General features: G+C 40.9%; 1 protein-coding gene across 1 annotated transcript; it reads left to right on the top strand.

Annotated features, from left to right (window-relative positions):
• The first annotated feature begins 6,740 nt into the window (after positions 1-6,740).
• LOC134217651 (protein escargot-like) lies at positions 6,741-9,938 on the top strand. Its single transcript, XM_062696460.1, has 2 exons — positions 6,741-7,271; positions 7,531-9,938. Exons 1-2 carry the CDS (start codon positions 7,184-7,186, stop codon positions 8,910-8,912), a joined length of 1,470 nt encoding a protein of 489 aa, XP_062552444.1. The 5' UTR covers positions 6,741-7,183; the 3' UTR covers positions 8,913-9,938.
• Positions 9,939-10,178: the final 240 nt, after the last annotated feature.

Consider the following 10,178-nt stretch of genomic DNA (forward strand, 5'->3'; position numbering starts at 1 on the left):
ATGTATGAACGAGAACTACTTTACATTCCGTGGAAGCTTCTACAAACAAACGAAGGGTGCACCTATGGGAAATCCGCTATCACCGTTTTTGTGCGAATTAATCATGGCGAATTTGGAACATTTTCAGCATTATCAACCGGAAAGATCTACCCAGGATTTTGGAAGCGATAAACAACGTACATAAAGACATCAAATTCACCCACGAGGAGGGAAAAGGAAGGTAAATTACCTTTCTTGGATCTACTGGTTATCAAGGGAACAAATGCAACATTAGACTTCGAAATCTACAGGAAGCCCACCAACACCATGAGAGTCATCCCATACACATCAAATCATTCGTATCAGCACAAAATGGCAGCTTTTCATCACATGATCCACAGGATGCAGACGATTCCCCTGAGCGAAGAAGGAAAAACGAAGGAGCTACAACACATCTTGGAAACAGCGAGGATAAACGGATACAAGGAAAGAACAATACAAGCAATCATCAGCAAGAAGCAGAGGAACCTACGGAAAAACGAACTGACAACACTGACACCGATCGATGAACCACTGAAGAGGGTATCGGTTCCCTATGATCGACACATCACCCACCAGCTACGCCATCGACTGAGGAAATTCGGCATCGATTTAGTATTCTCCAGCAGAAGCAATCAACTGAAGACACTGTTGGGCTCCACAAAGGATAGAGTAGAAATGTTAAATAAGGCCGGGGTTTATCAAATTAATTGTTCACAGTGTGATAAAGTATATGTAGGTCAAACAAAAAGATCGTTAGATGTAAGGTTCAAAGAACATATTGCAGAAGTAAGTAAGGCTAAGAGGGAAACTGATAAGGGATTAAATTATGAGTTTAGGTCTAAGGTAGCTGAACATGTATATCAGGAAAATCATTCAATTACGACATCAAACATTAAAATTTTAAGAAATGTCTCTTCCCCGTGGAAACTTGATGTTGCTGAGAGCTTGGAAATCTACCGACAGGTACAAACGCGGTTGTTGAATAAAGATCAAGGAAATGGTAGCTCCTGGCTCTTCAAGTTTATACCTAAGCATTAAGCGCATCAAGCGAGTAGAAATAAGCACCGTAGTAAGATAAGTACCTAGATAAATTATTATACCTACGCATAGTATAAATAGTGTAAGCTGCGATCATTTTCTTCAAGTCGAGTCAAGTACGAAACACTGAAGACGGCCTTACCTTTGAGGTCGAAATACGTATCTGTCAAGATACAATTAAGTGGTGGAATTCAATGGGATTGTCTAAACTCGTCTTATGACAGGTGAACCTTTTCGGCCAAACGACCCTTTCGATCAAATAAATGACTTTCGGCTAGATGGGTTTCGGTTTAGTGGTCTGTTCGGCCTAGTGGCATTCGGCCAAATGGCTTTCGGCCCCTAGTATATCTATTAAATCATTTTACATACAATTACTGCTTTTTAGATGTATTTAGAATTTGGAAGGTTGCTGAAATTAATAACGCTGTAGATCAAGAAAGTTGATATGATTTCATTGCTTTGCTATTAAACGTAACTCACATCTTTTAGGTTCTTCAAAACATCGCTGAATGCAAATCATTAGGTCAATAAGATCATCCAAGTCTTAAATGTTATAAATATATGTGTAAGTCTATTGATTCGGAATGATTTAATTCATTATTATTTCAAGCCACTTCAGACAATTCAAGGTTTTCTTAAACGTCTTGTTGCTTAGATTTTTAGCTCTAGTTAAGTGATATTTAAAAATTACTATAATAAAGATATTTAAAAAAATGCTGTAGATGATGATGATGAACAAAGATTAAAATAATTGTCATCTCATGCATGTGGAAATTGGTATACCTAAAAGTTGGAAACTCATTAAATATGCTTGGGTCTATACCGTTTTTGATAGAATATTATTAGGCTATTTTGTTGGAATGCTTGAAGTCTTTACAGTTGATGTTGAAATACGCGCCTTGTCTTGTGACGGGTCTATATCGATGATTAGGACATTGAAAAAGTCCTGGTTGAATTGGTAGATACTGTAGTCTGAGTTCAGGACGTTTCAGAGGACCTTGAACTGCTCAAGTTCATGGAAATTAAATTTCCGTGATGACTTCTTCTTCAATGGCTCTACATTCCTACTGAAACTTAGCCTGCTTTTCAACTCCAACAAGTGTTCATTGATGTACATATGCTTATTAAATTTGAATTTATCCAATGATGAAGACAACGCAAAAGTTCTGATTGATCTGATTGACACTTGAATATCCCATTATTTTATTATTTTATTATTAGTATTATTGTTCGGCAAATCATACAGGCTGCTAAATTTCAATTATATGTATTTTATATAGTCGCATGTTCTCTGACATACATTCTTTCTTCCGGCTAAAGTAAAACTTTTCCACGAAAACTAATATCCTAATGAACAATTTGGCTGAAGAAAGTGGGAACCTTGTTCTCTTCTGTGATTTTTCACAGTCAATCAAAAATGGTGTACCTTTATATGTCTCATCCGTCCTGAAATGGTTAACACCGAAACTTTCCCGGTAGCATGAAATAAATATGATGAACCTTTGAGTTACTTAGAATTCAAACGTTATCTTGCGCGCAGAGGAAAAGATTCAGATTTTTTAATTTTAAAATATGTGAATTGGTTTGAGCTCTCAATTCTCAATTTTTTTTAACTTTGCATTAATTTTCATTCTTTCATTAAGTTCAACATGGAGGTTGACCAAATAGATTTGACAAAAGTTTGCGGCATTAACCTCCATATTCGTTCTTGATGGTTATTCAAGACGAATCTCGCACAAGATTTCACAGTATCGAATACCTAATAGAAATCTCCAACGCGTGAACAAGTTTTTCGATGTTATGGAAGCTGATCAGCAGAACAAATCTCGAGCCACATATGATTAGGGCCGAAAAACCAACAATGCTGAACCGAGAAAAATGAGGTTTAAATTTTCTATGAGTAATTTAATTCATTTATTGAAGTAGAAGCTCATTTCATTGCAAAAACCATGTCAATGTCATACGTAAATGGTTATATTATAACAGCAGATAAAGATTAATTGAAAAACTATTCGATATCTTCAAAATTTCAACTAAAACAAAAGTCGCGCCATTTACTCGCATTACCGGCAACACTTCTGGTTTTTAAGCCGTTTGCTCAAAGCTCGGATTTGTTTAGATTTGTTAGCCAGAGTAGTTCTGCTTTGCGATATATCAAAAACCTAGTAAGAATATACATTTTGAAATAACTTGAAGCTAGTTTTTCTAAATAAACAATATAAACTGAACGGCCTAAAACCAAAGCAAACATTCCGCATGGTAGTTCAGGGCGCCAACAAAGGACTCAAATACAACTATGGTGCAAATTGTACGGAGTTTTACCTACGATAAAGAATCATTTACAAAAACAATCGTGTATGCTAGAAAATGAAAAATCATGGTTTTGGTTTATAAGCCGTAATCATATGTTACGCGAGAAATTTAAAATTAGGAAGTGTACCGTACAACGTGGTCGCATTTATCGCCATTGTTGAAAAAATAAGTTATCCGTTTTTTCTTAGTCCTCGATTGTTTATAGAAATTTCAAAAATTTGGAACACACCAGTTGAAATCAACTTTTCATAAAGAGTGTTAAAAGTAAAAGAAAGGATATGATAGACAGGGCTTGTATGATAGGAAACAATTTGCAACCTTGCAAAAATGGTGTTCGCTAGTGAGCTAGGTGGCAGATCATAGGTGCGTGCAAAGCGGCTTGACGAATCTGGAATGCGACCGAGGTTGGAATATGGCACCGCGAACCGAGTATTGATTCAGTGTTATCGTTTTGTAAGAAGGAATTAAATTGTTAAATTTTTGCAATAATTGGTGTGTTAATTAAATCAAATTAATCGATAATCTCGATAAAATCACTCGATTGTTGAGCTTGTTACACAATTTATTGATTAATCGATCGATAATCGAACATCGCTAGTGGGCATAGTTGATTCAATTGATGAGTCACTGCTACCACCAGTTTGCGCTGCACCGAATACATCTACACCCCAAAAAACAAGTTTTACAGTTCTGTATATAACCTTGGCATAAACAGATTCTAATATTTTTACAAAAAATTTACAAACTTTTCATACATATATTCTGTATCTGACTAATAAAGAATTGTAGTAGGTGGTTACTGTGGGCTTCACGGTCGTGCGGTCAGTCATCCGAGCACACTTGCGTACTATTACATGTGAGTTAGATTCCTAGCAAGGATTCCCAGTGAGGAGAAAACTTTTCGTAAAACGGAAACGGGAAATACTCTACTGGTCCACTGGATGTTGTGCAAATGTGTCCTGTCCGTTGTTTAATGCTAGATGTTAGGTATTCCGTGTGACCTCTAGTGGAAGGCGATCACCCTGTCTTTTATGTTTTCAATGCAGTGATTTTATTAAAACTTTCCGAATTTATATATGCTAAAATTGTATACAGTTTTTGTACGGTGCTTCAACAGAACTGTATTGAAATCTGCCCTCCGCTCTTTGGGTCCTTTTTTTATTTTAAAATGTTGTGAAAACTCATATGTGAATATCAAACAATCCTGCGACGATTTAAACTAATGATTCGAGTTTTGCTTGTTTTAGATAAGCTTGGCGCGAAAAAATTGATTTATTCATGAGTTTTAAGATTTTCAAGTGTTTCCCAACGCCATGTGTGAGACTTGCGTTTACTTGATCAAAGTTGTACTCAACATGCAAACAGTGTTCTAACGAAAAAAAAAACATGCTGTAAAAATAGTTTTATTCCCAACCATAATTCTATCGGACAGCAATAAATAAGTGCAATGACAGCGCATAAATTGAAAATTTACTGGCTAGATAGAATAATAAACATTATTTTAATCCAGAGACAAAATTTTCGAAATCGCACAAACATGGAATTATTTCCTCTGAGCTGATCGTCTTTCAAGCATCACTTCTAACACTGTCTTCCGAAAGGAAAAAAAAAACACGAAGCATCACCTTTACTTTTCCAAACCCCGGAAGAACTTCCTAGCTTTTGTCACATTCCTGCATCCTGATCTAAACGCCAAAATTGATTCCCCCATTCGCACCACACGACGAGGAAACACGAAACCTAATGCAGCTCTAGCACTTCTAGCTTCCAACCAGCCCAGTCAGCCGGCCGCACATACGGAAGGTACGGCACTTCTCACTTCCTCCGAAAGCGTTATTAATTGCTAGGATTATGCCCGGTGCAACCGGCAATGTGTGCCATGTTTTTCATACGGTACCAGCGCTGAGTGTATGTCCTCTGATGTTCCACCCGAACGAAATCCCGAAAATCATGTCGCTATGCGCTTTGCCGGGTGGACGACGACGACCATCCCGAAATGTCCTTTGTTTCGAATGACGATGCATAGAGACAGACGCACACACGCACGCACGGGGTCGCATATTGCACAAGCGTTCCAACCGATCTGCCAGGCCAGCAACCAAGAGCAGATGATGATTTGTGGAGAATCGAGGGTAAACCATCGGAGACCGGCTGCAAACATTGCATTGTACCGTTTAACAAAAGGCCCGGTGCTGAAGGTTGCATTTAAAGGGAGTTTCTGGAACGGAGCCAGAAAAAATCGGCTCAGGTAAAAATCTAATTTTGTGACACCTTTTATCGAACAGATGAAAATTTTGGCGCACAAAATCTTGATTGCGATTTAAACGTTTTTCGACCAAACGAAACCGATCCCCCTGTTGGGGCTCGTCGCTGTGATCATTCGGATTACCCGTTCGTTAAATCTTTTGCTTGGTGGAGGCGCCGAAACGAACGCGCGAACGTTCCGATTCGAACTGGGAGAAATAATTTCTCTCACTAGTCGCGAGTCGCGAGCCGACGCGAACGTGCGCCGCCCTACCGCACATGTTCCGTCGTCCAGCCGAGCGCATCGAACCGAACGCGAAAGGACGGGAGAAAACTTGTCTTTCCGTGGCGGCATCGAACAGCCATGCACGCGTTTGTGCCCAAGATCCATATTGTACCCGCGACTCGCGAGAAGCCGCTACGCGAAGAAGCGAGGAAAAACAAGCAGCGCTAAAAATAAATGAAATCGAACACCGGTTCCCGCTGCAGTGCCAGCCGTTCGTTCAGAAGAGCCAATGCACATATTCCACACACCGGGCCCACCTTGTAGCGGCGGTGGCGAGAGAAAACCTGAATTAACAGACGCAAAGAAGGTGAAAAACACCCGAACTACTGACGACGACGAAGCAGTTGATCCGAAGTTATCTTCCCCAGTCCGAACTGTGTCTCACACCTGCGGTATTTCCCCCTCCAACAAACAACCAAGGAAAACCCGAAGACAACGTCTTGGCTCCACCTTCTTTGCACGTTCTTAACCGTCTTCCACTTTACACACTGGCAGCGGCGATCACCTTACGATCGGTTGATCCCATTGGTGCACGGAGGCACGTGCTCAACACTACCATACGCAGCGCAATCAAGACAAAGAAAAAGACGACGGATAGAAAGTAGCAGCTGCAACACCTGGCTGTTGCTGGTGCTTGCCTGGTGCCCGACCGTTTGTTGTTTTCGGTTGTTTTGTTTTGTCTTCGCCATCGCTGCTGCTGCTGCTGGCTGGAGTCGATCGGTTCGAGGGGAAAAACCCGATCGCCTGCTGCAACCGACCGACCTGTTCCCTTTTTCGAGGGGAAACGATTCGGGTGCTGGTGCTCGGCGCAGCGTTAAATAGGGGCCCGACCAGGATCCGAACATCATTCAAGGCTCACTTGCCGTGTCGTACAGTCGCACGTTTTGAATTTCTATCGCACTCGATAAAATATCTCAATGTGATTTAAGTTTCGGGTTTTTGTTTTTCGCTTTGCTCTTTCGTTGCGTTCAGTTCGGTTCCGTTTTGTTTATCGACGACAGTGTCTGGCGAACAGGATTTCAGTCGTTCGTTTGAGCTCGTTGCGCATACATCGGAACGAAGGAAGTGAAACAAGTGATTAGCTGTTCAAGAAAACGAACGCCGTTCAATCTGAATATAACACAGTGCTTTGTTGTGGGTGACAAAAAAAGACAAACCAATTCATAAATGGAATAACAAGCAAGGATTAAGTGATTTCAAAGTGCAAAAGGATTAAAAGACAATTTTGTGATTCGCTTGAGGCGAATTTGGAAAATATTCAAACTGAAGATTAAGTGAACTATGCCAACATCCATCATGCAGAAAAACTACAGCCATTGCCCGCTCAAGAAGCGACCAGTTTTCATTCGTGAGGAGGAATCCAAAAATGGTAAGTTTCAATCATTATTACATTGAGTTGATAAAAATTAAATTTTTGACTTTCAATGTTTTCTGTGTTAGAACAAATTTCTTTTCAATTGAGTTTTACTTTTGAAACTGACATTGTAATAGCTTTCGGCTGATTCCAAAAAAGGTTTCGCGTTTCACTTCTATTTTATTCTTCTTATATGTAAACATAATTAATTACAAACTTCAATAAATTTTTGGACAAATAACTAATCAAAATTATTTTTCTCTATTCATTACAGACTCCGAATCTGACATGGAACCAGAGAACCTCAGCACAAAGCCAGAGGATCTTTCCATGAAGAAGAAAAGGGCTCGCTCAGAGTCTCCTGTTCCAGTTGTAATCAAAGCTGAGGATACTTTGCCAACACCACCGCCATCGTCCTCTCCCGATCCAACAGAAATCAAATCTCCGATTTCAGTTCCTACTCCAATCTACGGATCACACCCATCAATTTATTACCCTCCTTCACGATCTCCTTCCTCCCCGGCAGAGCCACTGCACAACTTCTACAAATCCGCTCCTAATGTGTACTCCGGATATCCCCATTTCCCATACCCGATGCCATATCCTTCCGATCTGTACAATTTGGCGTACCACCACCACATTTCGCCCCCACGTTCGGAACCACTGTCCCCATACGGACAGCGCGAAAGTTCGGTATCGCCACCACATCCTGCGATGTACACTCGCCAAGAATCGATCTCACCACCCACCATGGTTCCGGCCTACCCAGCCTCCGAGCTGCGGTTAAACCAGAACAACAACATCATCAAGTCGGAATCTTTCGCCCGGCAGCACCGCTACATGCCATACAGTCTCAGCCATCATCACCAGCTCATGATGCCTGTAGAACATCCCACACTATCGCCAACCTCCAGCCACACCTCGTTCAATTCGTACCTTTCGTCGAATCGTTCGCTTTCACCGGCACGATCCAGCTCGTCGACCGTTTCCGAAGAAAACAACAACACCAGCTCATCACCATCGATCCTCACCGAAAAGTCCACCTCCAACTCCAACATTCAGAAAGTGAAAAGTGAGAAATCCAGTAGCAAAACGAGTGTTGGTTCCAGTGGTGCTCCCCGATACCAATGTCCGGATTGTGGTAAGTCCTACTCGACCTATTCCGGCCTGTCGAAGCATCAGCAGTTCCACTGCCCGGCAGCGGAAGGCAATCAAGCTCAGAAGATTTTCGTCTGCAAAGACTGTGACAAGCCGTACAAAACTCTCGGTGCCCTAAAGATGCACATCCGCACTCACACGCTTCCATGCAAGTGCAAGCTCTGTGATAAGGCTTTCTCACGACCGTGGCTGCTGCAGGGACACATCCGGACCCACACCGGTGAAAAGCCATTCATCTGCAAGCTCTGCTCCCGTGCCTTCGCCGATCGATCCAACCTGCGAGCCCACCAGCAGACCCACGAGGACGTGAAACGCTTCAAGTGCCCATCATGTACCAAATCTTTCTCGCGGTTGCCGCTCCTCACCAAGCACACCGAAAGTGGATGCCCCGGAATCCAGCTGGGGTCGCAAGTGGTTCCTGAATCTCCCTCGCACTCACCCCAGGATGATAAATACATTCCAACGGTGCTGCCCCATAGTAATATCGCCTGCTACTAAGGACCAGTAGCCGGAACCAACCGAAAATTCAACGAAAGTGCCTTTTTGGTCGTCACAAAACAAAAAAAAAACAATTTTACAAAACAGAGTTCACCGCAAAAGACTGAAACTTATTGCCACCGCGATTGATTAGATTTTTATTGCCTATATCGAAGTGTGCTACAGAAACAGAGAGAGTGAGTCAGAGAAGATAGTGAAGGGTGACCGAGTGAGGAACAGTTCAATGTTTGTAAATAGGCTATTTATTCGTGAAATTTATTTTCCGATTAAGCATTTCGAGTTTTCGCAAAATTAACCAAAAATAGCGTGTTTTTCCTGGTAGAAATTCAAACGTCACAAAAATTGTTTTTAGTTGTTGTAAGTTATTTATTTTACCATCAAAAATCGAAAAACTCTTGAGTTACTGCTGGTCGCTTTCTCCGCCGATCTTCGGATTCCAGGAGAGGGCTAAATCACTTTCATGAAAGTTTCTAAACTAGTCAGCTAGGATAATTCTATATGTAAACTACTTAATTTCCTCTCATTTTAAAACTATTTTTTAAAATTGTAAGCTAGGATCAACTTAAGTTGTCTCAAATCAGACCTATTTCAAAAAGGATCTCAGTTGTATGAAATTCCTATCGAGAGTGTGTGCGAGTTCAGGGAGAGTATTCAGTAACGTGCCTTTTTAGACTTGAGAAAAAAGACAAATCAGATCAACTTTTCATGCAAAAGAAACTGATGCATTTCAAAACGCCATTTATATTTACCCAGGAGTAAAACGTAATCATGACAAATTAGCCTTAAGCCCTTTGAAAAAAAAAACGATCGCTCTCTACTCTACACTATAAGTAAGAAAACTGAAAGATCAATTGTACAGTTCCGCGTATTTTTCTCTTAGCAGATACCCTTCGCCCTAAGCAGAACTTTAATATATTTTGTTTTTATTGTCTAGTGTTTAAGGATTTTTACAAACAATAAGAAAACAACAAAACATCAAATCAATACAAAATAAAAACGACACAAACCTGTGTTTGAAAAATTAAACTTCCTGTTCTTTTCATTTCGCATTCCATTTGTTGCACTGCCTCTGCTGCTTCTACGTTGCTGCATCGACTTCCTTCCGCTTCGTTTGTTCTTCGGAAATTTCATTCGTCGCTGGAAGGATTTGCTTGCGCTTCCTTTCCGCTCCATCAAAAGGAAAGCAGGTTCGGGTCGTAAAGAAACGCACTTGTTTCGCCTTTGTGGGTGATTTGCATTATTCTCTCGCCGTTTCTTTTTTTCGCT

The sequence above is a fragment of the Armigeres subalbatus genome, chromosome 2 (assembly GCF_024139115.2).
Source record: "Armigeres subalbatus isolate Guangzhou_Male chromosome 2, GZ_Asu_2, whole genome shotgun sequence".
NCBI classification, from domain to species: Eukaryota; Metazoa; Arthropoda; class Insecta; order Diptera; family Culicidae; genus Armigeres; species Armigeres subalbatus.